Genomic DNA, 23,106 nt, shown 5'->3' on the forward strand with positions numbered 1-23,106 from the left:
AAATAACACCCCTACAGTCACTTTTATACATTATTATTCTTTTTTATATCACATTGCACAGACTACGGGATCTCTGCAGGGATGAATGAGCTAACTAGTTAGCCTCTATAATGTACTCACTGTATGGCAGAATTTAGGGCTGCTGCGATCAATCGGCCACCAGTATCAGTGAAAAAGGACGGTATCTGTATCAGTATCGGATGATACTTGTTTTAAAATGCAGATCCCATCATAGCACCCGTGGTGGTGCTTTGAAAAGCTGTAGATTGTTGAGCACTTGGCAGGGTGTGGTGAGTCTCATCCATCAGGCAGCAGCTATAAAGGCCTGGTACTGCCCCTGTACTTTGGGGATGGGTACCACCTCAGTACGGATTCGGGAGCATGCAGGAGGAACTTTGGTCGTGTGTAGAAGAATAGAAATGAATACAAAAAGGTGAGTTGTGGATACCGGCATGTCTAGTGTCCTGGTAAAACCAGAATATTGGCTTTGTTTGGCTTGAAATAAGCTATGAAAATAAATGTTGGCCATTTTCATTTTGTAAAAGTATCTCTCACAGGAAATAACCTTGGCGACCCTAATATAGCTAGCAGTACATGTAAACATTTACACTGCATCTATGGGATCCCTATTGGTATCGCTCAATTTCACCCATGGAATATCGGGATCGGTATCAGCAGCATAAAATCTTGATCAGAACATCCCTAACAGAAGTCATTCTGAGATGTTTCTTTTTTGTGGATAAATGAATGGTTCGCCGACCGCGGTGGAAAAAGTTATTTATGACCCGTCCCTTCCTAGCGCTCATCCGGTGAGCAGTCATAAATCAACTATGATACATTCACAGTCTTACAGAAAGTCAGATATTTTTAACTCTTTTCAAAAAATGAACATTTTCCTCACTTGGGCGTTTCAGCATTTCAAAGGGAGCCTTCAACCTTCCCCCCCCTGCGGGTTGCCGACCCCTGGCTTAGCTAGTTTGAAAAAGATGTTTTATTTCCATCAAGTTGAAAACGCTGAAAACCTCTGATTTTAAAAATCACCTACCTTCCCCACTCTGGTACCAAAACGTCTCCACGCACCAAACCAGATCTGAATGTAAACGTATCCATCAGCTGTCAAGTCCGACGTCAAGACAGATTGTTTACATATGTAAAGACGCTTGTGTGAATGTGAAAATGTGCCCAAGTTCCAACAGCCCTCAGGTCTATTAAACACACCTTTGGGTGCATGCCACACCCTATGTGAGGTTGGCGGGTAAACACGCTCACCCTCGTGCGAATCCCCACCAATTTACCTCAAGAGACCTGCATGGTTACAGGTTGACTTTCATTCATAGAATGAACAATCTTGAACAATCTTTCTGCTTCCATGTAGACATCCTGCAGCCAAGTGACAATAGTGGACCAAGTTAGTCCCAAAGAGCGTGAATTAGTGACTTAGCACCCGGGTGGGTCACTGCCTAAGATAGAACAGATTCAATCACAGTTGAAAAGCTTCCTTAAAATGAAACTAAAGACATTTCTGGGTAATAGATGCAATATATGGACAACATAAAGACTCCCAGAACATAATGGGACTCCATTAAAGCAAAGGTCAGTAACAACTCCAAGTGTCATCCCTCCATCACAGCCCTGAGAACAGTGAAAGAGATGGAGGAAACAAGCAGACTCAATCTTTAAAATCTGGCCAAGGTTGAAGATGATACCGTGGGAAAACCCACGCCCACAAGGGGAGAACATGCAAAGTCTACACAGAGATGCCCAAGCGCAGAATCAAACCCAGATTTTCCTGATTTTCTGAATTTGTGGTCAACATTCTCAGCAATCAGGCTGCACGGTGGTTAAGTGGTTGCTGAGCCATAAGACACAAAAACATCTGCTAGCCAATCAGACGTATGCGGCAATCAGAAATACGGCCGTCACTCTAAGCCAGGGGCCTCAAACACGCGGCCCGCGGGCCAAATGTGGCCCGCAGGACACTAGTTTGAGGCCCCCGCCTTGATATGAAAGTTTAATGTTTTGATATGGATACTGTATGGTATCATGTACCCAGAAAAAATTACTACGTTTGATTCATGTTCATGTTAAAGGTTAAATAACTATCCTCCCTATCCGTGTGGAAGTGGTAAGTTTTTGGCTATTTAAGTTGAAAGGAAATAACTTGAAGGCTACCGTTTAGGTCGCTAGCTCACTGGTTTGCGAGTTAGCATGTGTCTCAAGACCCTGCAGTTGCGCAATATGTTGTAAATAAAAAGAGTATAAATGTGACTATAGTCGTGTTTTGTCATGTCTACAGGGCTCTAATAATGCTTTGTTCATTTTAATCTGAAAAAAATCATTTGTCTAACCACCAACTATATGTGCTTTCTTAAGTTTTTATTATTATTATTATATTTATTTATTACTGATTGATTTTCTTTATTCTTGATTTGTTTATTTATTTTTCATCTTATTTTGTGTAGAAAAATAAAAGTAAGATATTTGAGAACAGTGGAATGTTTTATCAGAGTTTTTCTTGTAGAAAATTGGAACCAAAGCAAAGTTTATTTATTTTTCTGTTTTTAATAAATGCAAAAACCTGATGCGGCCCAGTCTCGCCCAGACCCTAGCTCCAGTGGCCCCCAAGTAAATTGAGTTTGAGACCCTTGTCTTAGGGTGAGTCCAGCCACTCTAAGGAGGAAACACCTTTCAGCCGTTCTTCCGGTCCCGACCCAAACCTCATGACCATAGGTGAGAGTGGGAACATAGATCAACCGGAAAATGGAGAGCTTTGCCTTCCACCATGACGGTCCGGTTCAGCCACTTTCATGAACATTGAATCCTACTTCATGGTTGGGTCTGGAACCAATTGAGGAAGAACTGTACTATACTGTACTGTACACAACTCCCTGACATGAAATAGAAGTCATTATAGTGAGGTTTGATTTCTATTTATGTATACATACATTAATCGTGTGCCATTGCAGCTATTTTGTTTGTTTTTGTTAAAGATCATTTGATCATAAGAAAAGTCCACTTTTGCGTGGAAAAGGCCTAAACCCCACCAATCAAGACATAAATCACCCGCTTGATGCCAGCTGAGACTGGATCAGCCTGTTTACATGACAAACTCCTTCTGGGTTTTTTTTCTTTCACGTTGGGTGGGGGCGACACAGGGAGAAACCATGAGAAGCCACAGAGACGAGGCTCTGGCTCTGGCTCAGCATGTCAAGTCTAGCAGCCACCTGCTGCCCTCAGGGCCCTCATCTGACTCATCCGGCAGGACTGGAGGACTTTGTCTGCTACAGGTGCCTCCTCGGCCCCTCAGGGCTGTCAAGCATCGAGGAGACTGCTTGACCTTGCCGCATAAACAACGACTTGCATCACCATCGAGACTGGAGCAGAAATTAAATCAAAAGATTTCTAGAAAGAAACGGTACACATCTTTTTTTCCCAGTTTTCAGTAAGGAAGTTGCCAGAAGACAGCTGGGATAAGCTCCAGCACCCCCTTGTGAGAATAACTGGTAGAAAATGAATGAATGGAAGCAAAACGGACTGCACTTCCACACTGCAACCAGCAGAGGGCCTGTTGATTCATTCTCAACAGTTACAAAAGCAAACATGGTGCAAAGTGAAAAACAGCCTGGACTGGTGGCCAGCCAATCACAGGGCACATATAGACAAACAACCATTCACACTCACATTCATACCTATGGGCAATTTGGAGTGGCTAATTAAACCGGAGTACCCGGAGAAAACCTACACATGCACAGGGAGAACATGCAAACTGAGGTGTACCTGAACCCAAGGAAACACTACAGGAAGCTGCACAGACTCTGGAAGATCTAGAAAGCTTTCTGTGGTGGTGGTTATTGAGTGTAGCTGCTCTATAGGAGTCCACAACTCAATATAAAAAGGGCCAAAAATGAGCATAATAGGACCCCTTTAACATTTCAGAGCACTTTTATGCCATGAAAGGGCCACAAGGTGGCAGAAGTACATTTGACAGGAATCACATGTGACAGGAAGAAGGAAGTGAGGAGGATGAGTGTGGAGGAGTGTGAAAATTCACTATTTTGATTTCGGCGCATAACAAGCTGGTATCGGAAGTATCGATATTTCAGTATCGATCCTCACATCACTGCTACAATGGCTCATTAGTACGGTAAAAGCAGGGGTGTCTAAAACTTTTATTTTTAAAACTTTTAATGTTAAAGGACTTTTCTAAATGTAGACTTTTTTGTTAAAGGGTTTAAAAAGTTGTATATTTTTAAAGTTCGTGTTTTAGCATACTTTTTTGGTTGATTTATATATCTACAAGAAATTTTTAAATAAAATAAAATAAAATGAAATAAAGGTCGGCACGGCGGTCGAGTGGTTAGCGCGCAGACCTCACAGCTAGGAGGACCAGGGTTCAATTCCACCCTCGGCCATCTCTGTGTGGAGTTTGCATGTTCTCCCCGTGCATGCGTGGGTTTTCTCCGGGTACTCCGGTTTCCTCCCACATTCCAAAAACATGCTAGGTTAATTAGCCACTCCAAATTGTCCATAGGTATGAATGTGAGTGTGAATGGTTGTTTGTCTATATGTGCCCTGTGATTGGCTGGCGACCAGTCCAGGGTGTACCCCGCCTCTCGCCCGAAGATAGCTGGGATAGGCTCCAGCACCCCCGCAACCCTCGTGAGGAAAAAGCAGTAGAAAATGAATGAATGAAAATAAAATAAAATAAAATAAAATAAAATAAAATAAAATAAAATAAAATAAAATAAAATAAAATAAAATAAAATAAAATAAAATAAAATAAAATAAAATAAAATAAAATAAAATAAAATAAAATAAAAATGTATCAACCGCAACTGTGCATCACAGTTCATAATATATAATATGTAATGTGACAATATGAAATAATTAATATAATAACGTATAATATTTATATAAATATATTTTTGATTCAGTCAAAAAGCTTCATTTTTTTTAATTAGTAAAAACATTCCTGGTTTTTGTCTTTACATTATTAATCTTTGCTCTATTTGGCCCATTTTTGGTGTGATGCTGAATTTTTTGCTTGAATTTTATTTCTACAATAAAAAAATAATAATATCAAATAAACTGTCGGGCACCAAATGACCCCCGCGCCACACTTTGAAAACCCCTGGTAAAACGGTGGTTTTCCACATGACAAAATGTGACCTTGTCTAACAATTGTGTGTATTTCATCCTGAGGAACATAAACTCCCGCTTGTTGTAACCCATTTCTGACATTGGAACAACACATTAGCAGCATTAACGGTCCTTATAAGGTCAAGGCTTCCGGTCAACTTTGTCCTCGTGCGAGTCTTTCGCAAACATTTTCTTTTCCGACCTCGTGATAGAAAATGGCCACAAATGGCATTCGTGTCCCTAATTCGAAGACCCGTGGCATGACGTCAGGGTGTACACACTTACAGTCAGCTCGTCGGTGTCTTACCGGAGAAGTCCAAGTGTCCTCCAACTGTGGAATATGTCCACACGAGAGCTTCCTCCGCCTCGAGCCAGTGGCGTGTGGTCCTGCCCGTCCAACGTCCCCTGCGTTAATGTCATGTGCCCCCCCCCCAACCTTTTTACTCTATGGCGGCTGTAATCTTCTCCAAAGTGGGATGTGAAGAGGACAGAGGTCCGCCTATCGCTCTCACACACGCACGGCGGACCACTCCAATAAAAGAAAAAAGATGATTGTTGGGAATGTTGATGGAGGACACGACCACGCGCACCCCTCCCACCTCCGTTTGCCACGCGCGCCGCGCGCCTTTCTAATGGTTTATCAATGCTGATCCTAATGACACATTGATAGAGCTGACAGGTTGAAAGGTCATCAAATAACGCGATGCTTGGTGATAACGCGCGATAATCGCAACGTGCGATTGATTTAAACTTGCCCTTTAAATCCCAATTGCGACGTCTTGACGCGCTACGCAATCAACAACGTTCACAGTGCCCACCCACCCACACGCTTCCTATGCACGCGCCCTATGTGCTCCATTTCTAGGTCAGCATGCACGCGCAGCTCCGGGGATTTTTATTGAGTCCGTTCTCTCGGCTCGTCACGGAAAACACGCACCTGCAAGAATAACTGCACCCCGCCCCCAATCATGGAGAAACACGTGACCTAAAGTGTGCTCATTTATGAACAAGCAACTCATGAATGCTTGAATCTTTAAAAAAAAATTGACATTAAAAAACATCACACACTCTAAGGGTGCGTTCAATGTCCGCACTTGTATCCGGTACTGGTGAACAGGTGTAACATGGGGTTGCAAACGCACTCCCAAATATTTATTAAAAACTGTTGGTGCACGATAATGATCAGACCGTTAATTAGTGAGCGCGCAGACCTCACAGCTAGGAGACCAGGGTTCAATTCCACCCTCGGCCATCTCTGTGTGGAGTTTGCATGTTCTCCCCGTGCATGTGTGGGTTTTCTCCGGGTACTCCGGTTTCCTCCCACATTCCAAAAACATGACTCCAAATTGTCCATAGGTATGAATGTGAGTGTGAATGGTTGTTTGTCTATATGTGCCCTGTGATTGGCTGGCCACCAGTCCCCACCTCTCGCTCAAAGACAGCTGGGATAGGCTCCAGCACCCCCTGTGACCCTCATAAGGAAGCTCCAAGTAGCTCTAATGGGGCGAGATTACCTGTACTGTGCAGGTCAGTAAATCAAGCGCTCCTTTTGCCGGCTTGTTTTCACTTCCCCTGAACTCACTTGTAAACAAGACTAAAAAACAATACTAGTTTGTAAACAAACATTGACTTTTACAAACTAAACAAAAAGTCGAAAGGGTTTGCCAGAGGCCGGCTGCTCGGAGCATATGCCTGAATACAGTACACCTTGCTGATTTCCTTACTCAATCCATTCCAGATGAAGAAGAACTATATCAGCAAGTTGAAGTATTTGTGATTTTAGAAATAAGGAGTTAGTATGTTCTCTGTAGGCGGCATTATGAATTATCCTTACTGGCCTTTTTTGCAGTACATTTAGCCAGTGAAGATTGCTTTTATAGTTATTAGCCCATATTTCCACACATTTCCACACAAATGAACATCACAAAAAGCTCCCACAGGAGGAGAAAGACCCACCAGTATTGGCCGTTGGACTAAAATAAAGTTAAATGTTAATTGTTAATTATTTACTTTTTTTAAAATTTCAATTTAAGTGTATTTTGTGCACACGTGGAGATAAAGGATTTGATCAAGTGTACCTGTTTATTTGTCCGAATCCAGTATCAGTATCACCAGGAAAACCAGTGTATAGGGGGGAAGGAGCCACCTGGCGTGGCCCAGGTCGGTGCACTGTATTCGGACACACACTCCAAGCAGCCGGTGTGACGTCACGGAGGTCTCTGGCAAACCTTTTACACTTTTTAAACGTTGAGGCGTTGAAGTGTCAGGTGGCTGATAACGTTTTTTTGTGTGGTTGTTTTTTCTTCTCACCGCTGGGAATTTGGCACAAGTAACTCTGAAAATGAATGTTTGTTTACAAGGGAGCTTAAGGGAAGAGAAAAAAGGAGCACTTGATTTGCTCACCTGCACAATAAGGGTATTCTTTCCTCAAGTTACTGGCTATCATTCATTCATTTTCTACCGCTTATCCTCACAAGGGTTGCGGGGGTGCCAGAGCCTATCCCAGCTGTCGGGGGAGAGGCGGAATTGGAACTCGGGTCTCCTAGCTGTGTGGCCTGTGCGCTAACCACTCATAATTTCCTGATATAATTGCCATGCACCTCTCGTAGTCAGTAAGCAGTGCATTGAGGCGAGAGGCACACATGACCATGAAGGCAGCACCAGGTTGTAGGAAACAAAGAGCGCTTGTAGCTTCTGGGCGGTCAGTCAGCAAGAGAGCTCATAACTGCAAACTAAGTAGATTAAAACCTTCAAAGGAGGGTTCCATGGAGCATGTTTCTTGGCATCAAGCGGCTGTCTGATCATGCGTCTCTGAAGGTGGCCATTGAACGTCTCATCACAGACCACTACACCCATTCACTTCTGCTGAGCGTGGTGGAAGATGCACTTCATTAAGGTCAAGGGACATTCATCATGTGGCGCAGGTCTGCCAAGTCCTGTGCAACAAGTGGAAACGCCACGCTGCGGAAGTGATGCCCTTATGCAATTTTTCCCAGCTCGGGCCAAAGATGGTGAATTGCTGAGTCATGTTTGTACGCCATCGGCTGACAACGCGGACACTTGACATGCCGCCTCGGGAGCTGCGAGCATGAGTCACCCGCCGTCATGTCACTTGGTCAGATGTCACAAACCCGAAGGTCAAAATATTCCGATATGACTGGAGTGAATAAAGTACATTTTTCAAAGTGTTTTTGACAAGTGGTTTTGATAATTGTGGAAATATGGGCTAATAACTATAAAAGCAAAATTGCTGGCTGCACCCCTGCTCATGGCCGCCTGATCTGAAAATAATATCCATAAATTCACCTTAATTTGCACAAAATGTATTTTACTTACTTGTCTTTACTTAGTGAGGATGAGGCTGTTTTCATGTGAGAGGACACTGTCTAATGCAGGGGTGTCCAAAGTGCTGCCCGGGGGTCATTTGCGGGCCATGCTTTTTTTTACTGGCCCAAGGCACATGAAAGTGAACAAAATCTTTTTTTTTTTACAAAAATAAAGCTATTTGTTTTATGGGAATAAATAATAAAAAATAATAAAACTATTATGAGAATAAAGTCATAATATTATCAAGAAAAAGACATTTTTTTAAATAATACATAAATACAAATAACAAATAAAATTAAAGTTACTTATTGTGAGAATAAAGTCATAACATCATGAGCATAAAGTTGTAATATTGTGAGAAAAAAAATCCTATTATGAGAATACATTTCTCATAAGGAAAATCCTCATTATTAAAAGAATATTCATTCATTCATTTTCTACCGCTTATCCTCACATGGGTCACGGGGGTGCTGGAGCCTATCCCAGCTGTCTTTGGGCAAGAGGCGGGGTACACCCTGAACTGGTCGCCAGCCAATCACAGTATTAAAAGAATAGATAAATATAAAAATTAATATAAAATAAAAACATCAACTACAAATGAATATTAGGAGAATTAAGTCATAGTATTATGGGGATAAAACATATCTATAAAAATCATAAATAAATAATTAATGCAAAATTAAGGTTGACATATTCAGGAAAAAAATATTTTCTAAAGTTATCAAATTATGAAAAACAAAGCAAAAAAATAAATAAATATTTTAATATAAAAATGTTAATATATAATGTGTATATATAAATTCATTCATTAATTCATTTTCTACCGCTTATCCTCACGAGGGTCACGGGGGTGCTGGAGCCTATCCCAGCTGTCTTCGGGCGACAGGGGGGGTACACCCTGAACTGGTGGCCAGCCAATCACAGTATTAAAAGAATAAATAATAATAATAAAAATAAAGTTGAAATTTTTAATATCAAATATTTTAATATAAAAATGTTAATATATAATGTATATATATATAAATATATAAATGTTAATATAAAATATATTAATATGAAGTATTTTAATAAATGACAAATGTCATTTTTGGGGAGAAGAAAACTTCCTTCCACCTTTCAATGTCCCATGTTTGGTGCTCTCCTGCTCATTCCAAACCTTGAAGGAGACCAGGCCTTTGGAGATGTTTCTTATCTGGCAGATGTCTGATGGTTATGGGCCTACACCGAGCACGAGTACTAACCTTCATTTGGACCCAGGATGGTCCCGTGCCAGAGGCTCATATTCTTTGCCTTTGTCCAAAAGTGTCCCCCTTTTTTCTTCTCTTGTACACATCCCATTTTCCTCTCTCTCTCTCTGGGCCTCGGTGTGTCTCCTAGAAGGTCGAGTCACCTCCTTCAGGGAATTCCTCCTGCTGAGATGAGATGCCCCATGTGTTATTAAGTGTGTGTGTGTTTCCTTGATGCTAAAAGAAAAGGCCGGACAGGAGGCCCGCACACATTGTGAACTTAAAAAAAAAAAAATTCCCATATGATTGAAGCCTGGAGAGAAAAACAAACAGCATTCTCCCTGTGGTATGGCAGATGTCTCCTTGTGATAAACGCCTCACAAACACCCTGATTGCATAACAGCTGCACACTCTTGATAATATATAATAATACTTTTTTTTTCTCACAACCTCAAGTGATCGTTTCACAGCATTCCTATGAAAACATCATGCCGACAGCTACGCTATCCTACCATCTGCACATAATATACTACATAATGACCTGGGATAAATCTACTTATGAAATGTTACTCATGAAAGTGAAAAAGTGATTGTGATCCTTCCCCGTGCTCATCATTTACTTCTCAACACTCGAAAGGCAAGAAATCTTGACAGGAATGCAAAAAAGTGTATCCCAAGTGACATATTGCAGTCAAGGGCTTTGTAGGACTTCAGGAGGTTTGCCACCAGCTGCTTATAAGGATCTGCCTTGTAGTTTCATTCATTCATTCATTAATTGATTATCCTCACAAGGGTGCTGGAGCCTATCCCAGAGAGGCGGGGTACACCCTGGACTGGTGGCCAGCCAATCACAGGGCACATATAGACAAACAACCATTCACACTCACATTCATACCTATGGACAATTTGGAGTGGCTAATTAAGCTAGCATGTTTTTGGAATGTGGGAGGAAACCGGAATACCCGGAGAAAACCCACACATGCAAACTCCACACAGAGACGGCCGAGGATGGAATTGAACCCTGGTCTCTAGCTGCGAGGGCTGTGCGCTAACCACTCAACCGCCGTGCAGCCCTTTTTTTGTTATTATTATTATTATTATTTTTCATTCGTTCATTCTTTCTTTTCGGGGGAGAAGCGGGGTACACACTGGACTGGTGGCCAGCCAATCACAGGGCACATATAGACAAACAACCATTCACACTCACATTCATACCTATGGACAATTTGGAGTGGCTAATTAACCTAGCATGTTTTTGGAATGTGGGAGGAAAGCGGAGTACCCGGAGAAAACCCACACATGCAAACTCCACACAGAGATGGCCGAGGGTAGAATTGAACTCGGGTCTCCTAGCTGTGCGCTAACCACTCAACCGCCGTGCAGCCCTTTTTTTGTTATTATTATTATTATTATTTTTCATTCATTCATTCTTTCTTTTCGGGGGAGAAGCGGGGTACACCCTGGACTGGTGGCCAGCCAATCACAGGGCACATATAGACAAACAACCATTCACACTCACATTCATACCTATGGACAATTTGGAGTGGCTAATTAACCTAGCATGTTTTTGGAATGTGGGAGGAAACCGGAGTACCCGGAGAAAACCCACGCATGCAAACTCCACGCGGTGGGATTGAACTCTGAGTCTCCTAGCTGTGAGGCCTGCGCCCTAACCACTCAACCACCGTGCATACTGGAACATATTTTGATTTCTTTCTGGGATGTAAAGGCAGCACCCGACCCCATTCTGTCCCTTGGCTACATGCCCCACAGTATGGATGCCAAACGCCATGCAGTACAGTGCCGTACAGTTTGCTCGGGGACAAGGCTGTTATGCAAAACGGCTTAGTCAAGTGGCACAGATTCTGCTAAGCTGAGGCGGTGCCATGCTTGAAAAGCCAGTCAGCATAGACAAGTGTTGACACTGAAGTTAGCTTCTGATTCCATTTCTGAAAATGCAGTAAAGGTACAGTTCTCTGTTTTCATATTATATAGTCATATCTAGTCCATAGAACTGGTCCACTTTGGAAACCACTAGGCCTACACTTTTCACACAGACCACAGAGAGACAGGGAGACGGGGGTCTCCCTGGTCCCATTCTGCATGGGCCTCCTCCATCCTGCCCGTGTGCTCCTTTAAGATGGGAGAAGATGCATTAAAACACGGCTGTTGCCGAGGAGCATGGCACCAAAATAATAGGAATGAGTAGAAATTAATACAAGTGGAATAACATAATTATACTCACCTTACACTCAGTTTGCAAAGTGGAGCATGTAATCTTATTGGTTTCTGGCGGAAGCTTGATGACTACAGTAGAAGTCATGCTGCCCTCTTGGGACACACGATGAAGGTACACGACATCTTGGACTTTGTCTTCTAGGAGAGTCACAACATTAGGCACACCCAAACAATCCAATCAACTCTATCATTTTGGTTTGGTACAACTCTTATACTGGCTCCGGTTAGTCCATTAGGGATACTTCACAGGTGAAATGTCATATTCTCATCTTTATCATTTTTATTTTTACACTTGAATTTAGGTCAGATTACACTTTTATGTAGTTCGGTTTTATTATTTTCTTTTGTTTTAAAGAATTTTGATTTTACACTTTCATTGAAAATCATTCATTCATTCATTCAAGGCCGAAGGTAGAATCAAACTCTGGTGTCCTAGCTGTGTGGCATGCACGCTAACCACTCGGGCGCTGAAGTTATTTTAAGCTATTTCACAATATTATTTATATTTTTATATCCATTTTCATTTCTTTAAAAAATACACTTAAAAGTTATATTTTAATAATTTTTTTTTAGACCTTTATTAGTCATTCTTATTTCTATTCATTTTATTTACGTTTTTTTTACACTTTTATAGAAACAAGCAAATTTAGGTCAGGTTTGTTGACATAATTTATATTGTTTTTTTATGTTATTATTTTTAACATTTTTATTTCAGTCAATTTTATTTGATTAAAGTATTATTTTTACACTTAATTTAATAATTTTAATGTTTTTACTCTTACTTTTATTTGTTATTTTAAAGTAATTTATTTTTTTTATTTTTTCACACTTTAGTTATTGTCATTGTATTTATTTTTTACACTTTTATTTAAGGCATTCTTATTTGTATTTATTTTATTATACTTTTTTTTTTACACTCGTCAGTTTTATTGTTTACACTTTTATTGAAATCATTTATGAGGGTATTTAGTCTGGAAAAAATGCTAAGTGCATGCATACACATAATGCATAAATTCAAATGAAATATCAAAAAGACCACAATTCCACTTCAAGTCACACACGAGTATAATATTCCATCCATCCATCCATCTTCTATGCTGCTTATCCTCACTAGGGTTATGGGGATAATATTCCATATTTTAATGCAAGTTTGGACTTTTTTTCTGCAACCCACCCAGAATGGAACTGTAACCCACGGAATGAGAACCACTGGTGTATATAATGTGCAGACTCATATTGCCATTTGGAGAGACAGTGCTTTTTCCAAATATACTTAAATTACTTCCAAAAGCCTGCGAGGAGACGTGAAGGAGACGTTAGGAGAGGAGGTGGCGTGCACACGGCAGCAGCCTCCAGGTCGCCACGCTAATTGCCTTGTGAGGGAATGAGAAGAGGCCGACACCCGCCATCCGACATCTGTGCAGAGAGTCGACAGGACGAACTCAACATGATGGGAACAGTCTTGGCGATGGCGCCTCAGACCTTTGCCTTCCAGAAAAAAATGATAGACAAAATTATTTGCAAAATAAAGTCATGATATCAAGAAAAAATATACATATATAGCATAAAGGTGAAATATTAATTCAAAAATATATATGTACATTTTGTAAGAGTTGCAAGTTGCTTTTAAAGGGGAAGTGCGCATTTTTTTTTAAATTTTGCCCATCATTCCCAGTCCTTATGCAAAACATGAACACATATTTCTTTCCCTTTTCTTTGCATTACAACACAAGAAAAAGACTTAATATGAGTTAGCTAACAATGCACCTTGTTGAGTCTGTAGCAAAATGGAGACCTAGCTATCCACTTTTCCGTCTGGGAATGACGCTGAGACGAGCGGTGAGTACGCGTGACGTTAGGCCGCCAGATAATAATGTTAGCTGCTACAGCAATAACATGGCTAATATACAAGTCAGTTATGTAAATGAAAGTGTCAAAATAGGTCATTCCCATGACATCTGTTGCAGTCAGCATTTTCTGACCTGAGGATTGGAGCGCACGTCTTGTGCTGGAAGACACAGCCATTCCAAGGAGAGCGGACATCGGAAGTGTTGTGGCGGTATCTATGCTGCTGTTGTTGACTTAGCTAGCATACGTATGTGTATCAATGCACCCAGGAAAGAAATTTGACTAGTGTTTTAAAACATCAAAGTCGGGCATGATTTTAAAAAAAAGTGCAGTTCCCCTTTAAGTAGAAGTTTCAATGCAAACATCCACTCTGCAGCGGAACTACAATGTTCTTCATGTAAATATAATAATAAACAATAATATCGTTTACGGGTAATAATTTGTAGGACAATTATGTCCAGCAAAACGTGAATATTTTCCCATTGTCCACACTATTCCAGACGTACCTGACATACTGTACTTACGTAGGAGCCCTGGTAGAAATAGCACAAGGGTTCCTGGGCTGTCTTTGGACCTCCTGTACAGTACATCTAGCATTCATCATTCCACCCGGTAGACGTGAACAGATGGCGATGCTCTGAATATTCATGACACCTTGCACGTCACCTGCTGTGTCTCTTCATCACCTTGTGAAGGTCATGAAAAAAAAAAAACCATTTTGATCCAATCTGTGATTTTAACGCTTTCACCCTCCTTGAGGTCTTTGTCTCTGTCGGATGTGGCATATGTGGAATATGGATGCGAGTTCACTTTAACAGATGAAGCCGCTGAGTCAGTCTGTAGAGAGGAAGCAATCATGATCATTTATGTCAATTTTCTTTTTTTTTTAGGGTCTCTGGCAAACCTATTACACTTTTCAAACGTCAGCGCAGCATTTGGTACAACTTATTGCCTAACTTCCTTTTTTCAAAAATCACAACTTTATTCCATCCATCCATTTTCTAGGGCACCTCTCCTTACTAGGGTCGCAGGGTTATGCTGGAGCCTATCCCAGCTGTGCACCCAGGAGTGGTCACAACTTTATTTTGTATCGCAACTAAAAATAGGGATGTCTGATATTGGCTTTTTTTTTTTTTTTTTGCTGAAAACTGATATGCTGATACCAATATGTGTAATATGACATAACTCCTGTGCTGTTGTATACAACATACAGCATATCAACCGATATTGCATTTTTATGCTGATAATTATCTGTAATAATTATGGGACATCCCTACTATATTTTTTCTTGAATATTTCAAGTCTATGCTACTGAAACTGCACTATTTCTCCTCATGGTATTATGTGTTTATTCTCATAAAATGCTAACTTTTTTCTCGTTGGAGTATCTCGTTTTTCTCATAATATTTTGACTGTAATCTTGTAAAAATACAGCTGGTTTTTTTTTTACATTTTTGCAGCTGTTTTATGTTATCATTTTTCTTATTGTAATGACTCGCTTCCAATATGACTTTACTCTTGCAACAACTTAATGCCAACAAAATGACATTATTTATTTATTTGTTTGTTTATCATTACGACTAAAAAAAATATTTTTTTCTTAAACTCTATGCTACTAAAATAGCATTATTTATCCTCATCATGTTTATTGCCATGAAGTATGTATTTTTTCCTCTTTTAAATCCCACGTTTTTTTCGTAATATTTTGGAACTGTAAAATTAGAGTTGTTTTTTTATTTTCCAAATATTTAAACTTTTTTCTTTTCTTTTGTCATTTTTGTCATTTGTCATTTTGACATTTTCTTATCATAATTATTAGGGTCCGCGATAAATTCATTTTCTCTTCAATCCCTCACAATCCCTCTTTCAATAAATGTACGATTTAAACGCAGCAACTACACTTCCGGTCTGAAGAGCGGAAGTCTACTTCTGACCTGTATGCAGATTGCATGCTCGCTATCACCGCCTACTGGGCAAGAGCATATTGCAGGAAATTACGCTTAAAGGTACACGTGCAATTAAATGATACCTACAATAAGATATGTAAGAATGCCTTTAAAATATATAAATGTTTAGTTTTGATAAAAAATGTTAAATATACACATAGATGGGTGTCATTGTTGAGGATTTAAAAGATTTAACCTGCTAGTACACCGTGATCCGGGCGCACATTTACTCCATCACCGCGGGGTGTCGCTGTGCTGCAGCTAGCAAGATGCGGATTGCTTTGTAGAAGCAGAAAACTGTCTTCAGCCGCAATGGCATTAGGAATCTGTCAAAGGTTGTAGATGTTTTTACAAAACAAATTATTCCACTGCTTTACGCTTTGTACATTTCATAACCGAGAAACGTCACCAGTGGAGTTTGCCGCGTCAAGACTACTCGACAATAAAGCAACCGTCACCAGGAAGCATAGAAAGGTTGGCTAATGTTAGCACACTGTTAGCATCATCTGTGTTGTTGTTGCTGACGCTGCTTGCTAGCTTCATGCACCAGCCATGCCGGGGTTTGACCACTTTAAATTTACGTTTGTGAAAATGTAAGTCCACCTTTCAATTCCGTATCCCTTTTCTGTGTCCTTCGCATTCGCCAGAGACGGTAAGCAGGCTGAATGGCTGAGCCGGAGCTCCTCCTGGACTCCAACATTCGACTCTGGGTGGTGTTACCCATTGTCTTCATCACCTTCCTCGTGGGGGTCATACGTCATTATGTGTCCATTCTTCTTCAAAGTGACAAGAAGCTGACTTTAGAGCAGGTGTCAGACAGGTAAGGCGTCGCAGCCTCAACACAATACGACAAACAACTGCGGTTCGTTACACTAGATAAGGGCTCTTCAGTTCGAAATGAGTAAGGTCCGTTTGGGCACATTTTTTCAGGTCCGTATTTCATTTTGATTTAAATTGCCGTCAGATTACCGTAATAACTGAAGTCATTACGCACGCAATCTGCCACTGCGATCGCTACACTTCTTTTATGGTTTTATGTTAATATGATTATAGTATAGTTCACATTCACAATGGCGATGGGTCCCTATCCGGACCGAGGTCTGCTATTTAGGGTGTCACAAGAAGTCAGCTGGGATAGGCTCCAACATCTCCCCGGGACCTAGTAAGGATAAGCGGCATAGAAAATTAATAGATGGACAAGATGGGCTTTTCGTCTTTAATATGCCAACTGCTAATGCTATTTTGTCTTAATATTGTGACATTTTTTTCCTAATATTTAGTCTTTACTCCTGTAAAATTACAATTACTAATTTTTGTTCTTCCTTCCTTTTTTAAAAATTTTGCATTTGTAATATTTTGACTTCATTATTGTAATATTATATTTTTTACCCAACCAAATTTTTCTAAAATTGCAACTTTATTTTTGTTTTCTTTGTTTCTCATAATATTGCAACTTTAAAAAAAAGTGACATAATTTTGTTGTTAATATTTACGCATTATACAATTTTTTTGTAATATTATATTTTTTACCCAACCAAATTTTTCTAAAATTGCAACTTTATTTTTGTTTTCTTTGTTTCTCATAATATTGCAACTTAAAAAAAAAGTGACATAATTTTGTTGTTAATATTTACGCATTATACAATTTTTTTGCAATATTATATTTTTACCCAACCAAATTTTTCTAAAATTGCAACTTTATTTTTGTTTTCTTTGTTTCCCATAATATTGCAACTTTTAAAAAAAGTGACATAATTTGGTTGTTAATATTTACGCATTATAAAAATTATTTCGTAATATTATATTTTTTACCCAACCAAATTTTTCCAAAATTGCAACTTTATTTTTGTTTTCTTTGTTTCTCATAATATTGCAACTTTTAAAAAAGTGACATAATTTGGTTGTTAATATTTACACATTATACAATTTTTTCTTGATATTATGACTTAGTTTTCCTAATATTTTATATAATATTATATATAATTATATGTATATATATATATATATATATATTATGAATAATATCAATTTTTGCTGCTGTGTTTTTTTTTTTTTTTTAGTTTTTTTTGTTTAACTGTACTTTCAGAATATGTCCAGGGCCAATAAAAACAGCCAAGGGCTGTAAATGGCCCCGAGACAAGGAAAACTGACACACATTATCAAGCTCATTTTTAATTTATTGTGTGATTAATTCATAGATTTATTACCCACAACAATGAGAAATATTGTCACTTTTTAATCTTGTGGTGTCTTGTGACACCCCTGCTAGCTAAGAATATGACAGGGGTCATCAACTACATTTGTCTAGGAGGGCAGAATTTCTTTCAGCAGGAACTGTGAGGACCAGATGCGATTATCGTGTTTTTTTTTTTTTCATACTGCAATATGAGATGATGCGCCTCTCATTGCAGCCAGGTACTCATCCGGAGCAGAATCCTCAGAGAAAATGGGAAGTACATTCCTAAACAAGTAAGCTATTTTCATTTGTGCTTTCTGTATGACATCAATGTATATCATACCTCCCTGTGTTGCGGTTCAAACATCACTCCCTCACTCTGTTGTGTATTTTTTGGGAAACTACCAATGAATAATAAATCTCGACGCAGAGATGGCCGAGGGTGGGATTGAACACGGGTCTCCTAGCTGTGAGGTCTGCGTGCTAACCACTCGACCGCTGTGCAGCCTCCTAATATGTAACGACAAAGAATATTTACTCATCGTCTTAGAAATTAAATGTTTCCACGGACCCCCTGCAATTTGCTTGCGTACCATTGTGGGTACGTGTACTCCTGATTGGGTACCGCTCCAGCAGGACTATATACCATTAGAATACAGAAAAAAATGTGTGCGTCTATTTTTCTATTTATGTCTAATATGTCTGATTATCTCTGATTTTATCTTCTCTGTTGGGCTATAGGGTTGTAAAGGCGACTGTAGGGGTGTTTGTTTATGTCTAGAGGGCTCTAATAATGTCATTAAGTGTAGATAGAAGGTTATATTGGGTAATAGGAGTGTAAAGGTGACTATAGGGGTGTTATTTCATGTCTAGGGGTCTCTAATAATGTTAAAATGTGTATTTAGAGGGTTGTCTTTGTAAAGGCTGCTGCATCAATAATAAAATCATATTTCCTTCTTTCAGTCCTTTTTAATGAGGAAGTTTTACTTCAATAATCAAGAAGATGGATTTTTCAAGAAAACCAAAAGGAAGGTGGTTCCACCCTCGCCTATGACTGGTAATTCCTATTTCTTTGATATTTATTGAGCCTTTTTGCTTTACTATTATTATTATTATTCATACTGTATTACAGTAATCATTTGTGTTGTAAATTTCATGGCTTTACTCTATTCTATTATTTTTTACATAAATAAAGCATCCTCGAGGATAAAAATGGTACGGAAGTAAAACCTATGGCATTCAGAAGATGCATTCAAAGACGTTGTGATGATATGTAGTACTCTACATTGGTCACAAGGTGTCAGTAAAACTGCCCTGTTGTATGTGTCTTATTGATAATGATGAGGGATTATTTATTCTGATGTTGGGTGAGACACACAAGCACCAGACTTGGTGGGTGGAACAGTAGGCTTTCATTGAGAGTCCCAAACGTCACTTCCTGTCTGCTTTCTCCCAATCATTTACAGCAACACACACAAGCACAAGTCTTATGTATGCCTAATTTTCTCTCATTATGTCTACTATATTGTGTGGAAAGGAGCGTAAAGGTGACTATAGGGGTGTTAGTTCATGCCTAGAGCGCTCTAATAGTGTTAAAAAGTGTGTTTAGATCGTACGCAGGTTTTTGACTTGTTGCCAGATATCTAGTTTTAAGATAAACAGTCGGGATCAATAAAGCTAAGAAATATACATTTCATTTTCTTGCAATGTTATTTCACACACGGAAAAATATTTTCGTCAAAAAAGAGGGTTTGTCTTGTAATTGGGTCAATGTGTAGATATATAGAATGTAGTACATGTAGTACTCTTTATTACATTACATTATTGTAAGTGATGATAGACAGTAGTTTCATTTAGTAAAGAAACAGAACGTTGAATGATTAATTGTGTATGATTAATGTATGGTAATGATTGATTAGGCACTTTTTTTTAAATGATTGACTGTGGCAGATCCCAGCATGTTGACGGACATGATGAAAGGAAACGTGACCAACGTGCTCCCCATGATCCTGATTGGGGGCTGGATCAACTGGACCTTCTCAGGATTTGTAACCAGTAAGGACATCAAATCATTTGACTTTCATTCCGCGCATTACCGACCCATGGCAGAATGGCGGGGGTGTTGATATTTTCTAAAGCAGCACACTCTCTTCATTTAATCTTTTTCAATTTTTAAAAAATGTTCTTCTCTTAATTATGACTTTATATCCATAATATTTTGACTTTATTCTTGTAATATTAGGACTTTTCCCCCAATTACTTTTTTTTTATATTTCAAACCTATGCTATTAAAATGACATTATATTTCCCAAATTTATTAGTAGTTTATACCCATCAAATTACTACTTTTGTCTTGTTAAAATGTGTATTTTTTTCTCTTAATTTAAAATATCTTAATTTTGATTTGATTTTAAACTTTTTATTTTGACTTTATATTTTGACTTTATTCACATATTTTGGAATTTTCCCCGCAATAAAATTTTCCATTTCACAATATTCAGACTTAAAAACAACCATGTTTTTTTAATAAGTTAATGAGACTAAAATTATGTTTTTTTAAAATTCTCGCCAAATTATGACGTTCTTGTTAGATTGCAACTTTTTTCTCTCAATATTTTCACCCCATTACTGTTGATTTTTAGTATTTATTTTGTTAGATTATTGATTTTTGTCAACAAATGACCCTCGGATGTCCAAGACGAGATATCTTTATGCTTCTTTTATCCAGCCAAGGTCCCCTTCCCTCTGACGCTGCGCTTCAAGCCCATGCTGCAACAAGGAATAGAGCTGCTGTCATTGGACGCCTCCTGGTAAGATACGAAATCATCATTATTTATCGATTGTCATGGCCGTTTATTGTCCTAATGTGTGTTTTTGCCACCCAGGGTGAGCTCGGCGTCGTGGTACTTCCTGAACGTCTTCGGACTGCGCAGCATGTACTCGTTAATCCTGGGCCAAGACAATGGTAATAAAGCAGCGTAGACGGTGTTGGCGTTTACCTTTAGTGGTTGTCAGTAGTTTTCGTGTGCTGCTGTCCCAACAGGCGCGGACCAGTCACGGATCATGCAGGAGCAGATGAGTGGGGCGGCCATGGCCATGCCCGCCGATACAAATAAAGCTTTCAAGGTAGGTTATCACCATACACTCACGTTCTTCGTACGTCCTGATGTGAGACAAGATCACAACTCTTTCTCTTTTCTGTGTGTTCTAAAGATATAAATACTGATTAAAAAAATATATATCCATTTTCCTCCACTTATCCAAGTCCGGGCCGTGGGGGCAGCATTATTCAATATCACTTTTTTTTTTTAATTAACATTTATTAATTGTTTTCTGCAAATATTGTCCGCGGTGTAAAGACAGGCAGAACAATGTAATATTGTTGCGTGTGGAAATGCGTACCTGATTGCTTCGTTCCTCCAATAGACTTATTGATGCACGTGAGAGGTTGTGGTGGCATTTTGTAACATTTTTGGTTCGTTGTGTCCCGCAAGATTTTTCCAATGTAAAAAAAAAAAACGTGCCGTGGCTCCAAAAAGGTTGAAAAACACTGCCTTAATTTTTACTTTTTATCTTGTAATTATGACTATTCTATCTCGATTATGACTATTATATTGCAATTTGGACTTTTTATCTGATGATTATGACTTTATCATAATAATAATGATAACTTTGACTTTTTTTTCATTATTGTTACTTTTTATGTTGTGATTTTTACTTTATTTTTATTCAGTTTTTATCTCATAATTAGGACTTTCTATCTCATGATTATGGCTTTCCTATCCCATAGTTATAACTTTTATCTTTAGGATAATGTAAACATGGGCTACTGTGCTTTCAATGGGATTTTTTTGTCTGCAATCTTCAGGCGGAATGGGAGGCACTGGAACTTACCGACCACCAGTGGGCGCTGGAGAGTGTAGAGGAGGAGCTCATGGGTCTGGAGCTGAACTTTGATGGCATGTTCAGCAAGGAGCTGCCAACCGGGATCTTCTGAGTCCCTGCTAGTTTCCACCAGTGGGGTGTGGGCAGGAGGGGCTTTCAATGCAGGGATCTGTTTTTGTTTCCAATTGAACAAATCCCTGCATCTTATGCAATGTTTACATTCTGTTTTTGTTTTTTTTTCAAATTGTACTAACTTTCCACTACTGAAAACAATGGATGTTGAACATAGTGAGATGCATTATAAATAGCTTGCTAAACAGTCAGTAGGTGCAAACAATGTGACCTATTCACTATGCTTTTCTTGTATTTCGTTTGTACCTTTAGGTTCAACCAACGATAGCTTACAACTTGAATACCGCAATGATGTTTAATTTAACCTTCTTCAGTATGCGTATGGCACATCAACCAGTTTGTGTCATTTTTAATGTTGTGTAAAAAGTTTTTTTTTAATTTGTAACACCCTCTTGTGTTTGTTTTGTACAGTAAAATCTGTTTGGATGAAAGTGACCTTCATCTGTTACGGTGCATATTCATTATTCCCAGCAGGACTGCTATCTATTTGTGGCAGTGTTGGTGATGTCATGGTCTAATTAGCATAATTATGCTGGGAGATAAAAACATGAAAAGCAAAACAAACTACCTGAGATACTGAATATTTTAGTATCAATCCGATTAGGGGTTCATTTTGTGTGTGAGCTGTACGAAATGCTCTGTCGTAGCGGTGGAATTGCCTTTATTTTGAAGCTTATTTCGCTCTGAACAAGAAGTCTTAGTGTAAAGCTGGAAATGGAAAAAAGATAGCACAGCATTTATGCTACGTTCACACCGACGCCGAATGTCACGCTTTGAATCGGCGACGAATTCGGCGTCATTTTTCAAAAAATCTCACGATCTCCTCAGATATGTTTATGCTCTGATAAGCTCTGATAAGCTCTGATACGATATTCGTTCCCGCTTTAGGCGACAAATTATTTCCCGAATCGCTACGGCAACTCACGCTTTGATGCCGATTGATCAGGATTTGTTACGCTTTAAATCACGCTTTGATACGCTTTAATACTCATTGATAAGCTTTGGTGCGCTTATCACGCTTTAAATAACGCTCTGATACGATTATCAAGCTCTCTTGTGCATTGATAGGCTCTGTTAAGCTCTGTTAAGCAATGGAAAATTTCGAGATCCCGACTCCATCCCGCCTTTGATCCAGAGCATATATAAAGATGCAGCAGATCCTTTGAACCAAGCTCTGTTAAGCTTTCCT

General features: G+C 39.2%; 2 protein-coding genes and 1 long non-coding RNA gene across 4 annotated transcripts in view; 1 reads left to right on the forward strand and 2 right to left on the reverse strand.

The window, feature by feature from the left end:
* The window catches only part of LOC131106578 (sodium-coupled neutral amino acid transporter 3-like), a 38,195-nt gene extending 32,474 nt beyond the window's left edge, over nt 1-5,721 (reverse strand). The window contains exon 1 of one of the 2 annotated variants that reach the window (XM_058055779.2): nt 5,425-5,721. The gene's annotated coding sequence lies outside the window, so the exon portion shown is untranslated. The remainder of the gene's footprint in view (nt 1-5,424) is intronic. The other variant, XM_058055778.2, reaches the window with a different exon arrangement.
* A 5,884-nt stretch (nt 5,722-11,605) lies between these two features.
* Nucleotides 11,606-16,627, reverse strand: LOC131106585 (uncharacterized). The gene is made up of 4 exons (XR_013630285.1): nt 16,328-16,627; nt 14,528-14,615; nt 14,303-14,464; nt 11,606-13,418 (listed from the first exon to the last, which is right to left on the reverse strand). It is a non-coding gene; the product is annotated as an uncharacterized LOC131106585 (long non-coding RNA).
* On the forward strand, nt 15,969-22,421 carry emc3 (ER membrane protein complex subunit 3). The gene is made up of 9 exons (XM_058055788.2): nt 15,969-16,198; nt 16,372-16,544; nt 18,136-18,193; nt 18,864-18,957; nt 19,851-19,955; nt 20,629-20,710; nt 20,786-20,865; nt 20,944-21,026; nt 21,769-22,421. The coding sequence occupies exons 2-9, from the start codon at nt 16,390-16,392 to the stop codon at nt 21,895-21,897; spliced, it is 786 nt and encodes a 261-aa protein (XP_057911771.1). The 5' UTR covers nt 15,969-16,198; nt 16,372-16,389; the 3' UTR covers nt 21,898-22,421.
* Nucleotides 22,422-23,106: the final 685 nt, after the last annotated feature.

Source organism: Doryrhamphus excisus, linkage group LG18 (assembly GCF_037039965.1).
Source record: "Doryrhamphus excisus strain RoL-2023G ecotype Guam linkage group LG18, RoL_Dexc_Guam_v1.1, whole genome shotgun sequence".
Lineage (NCBI taxonomy): Eukaryota > Metazoa > Chordata > Actinopteri > Syngnathiformes > Syngnathidae > Doryrhamphus > Doryrhamphus excisus.

Excerpts from the sequence above, each read along its gene's own strand:
- emc3 (XM_058055788.2), top strand. The coding sequence starts at position 16,390 with ATGGCTGAGCCGGAGCTCCTCCTGGACTCCAACATTCGACTCTGGGTG. Across the intron at positions 16,545-18,135 it reads TTAGAGCAGGTGTCAGACAG|CCAGGTACTCATCCGGAGCA; the intron begins GTAAGGCGTCGC and ends CTCTCATTGCAG. Across the intron at positions 19,956-20,628 it reads CTTCTCAGGATTTGTAACCA|CCAAGGTCCCCTTCCCTCTG; the intron begins GTAAGGACATCA and ends TCTTTTATCCAG.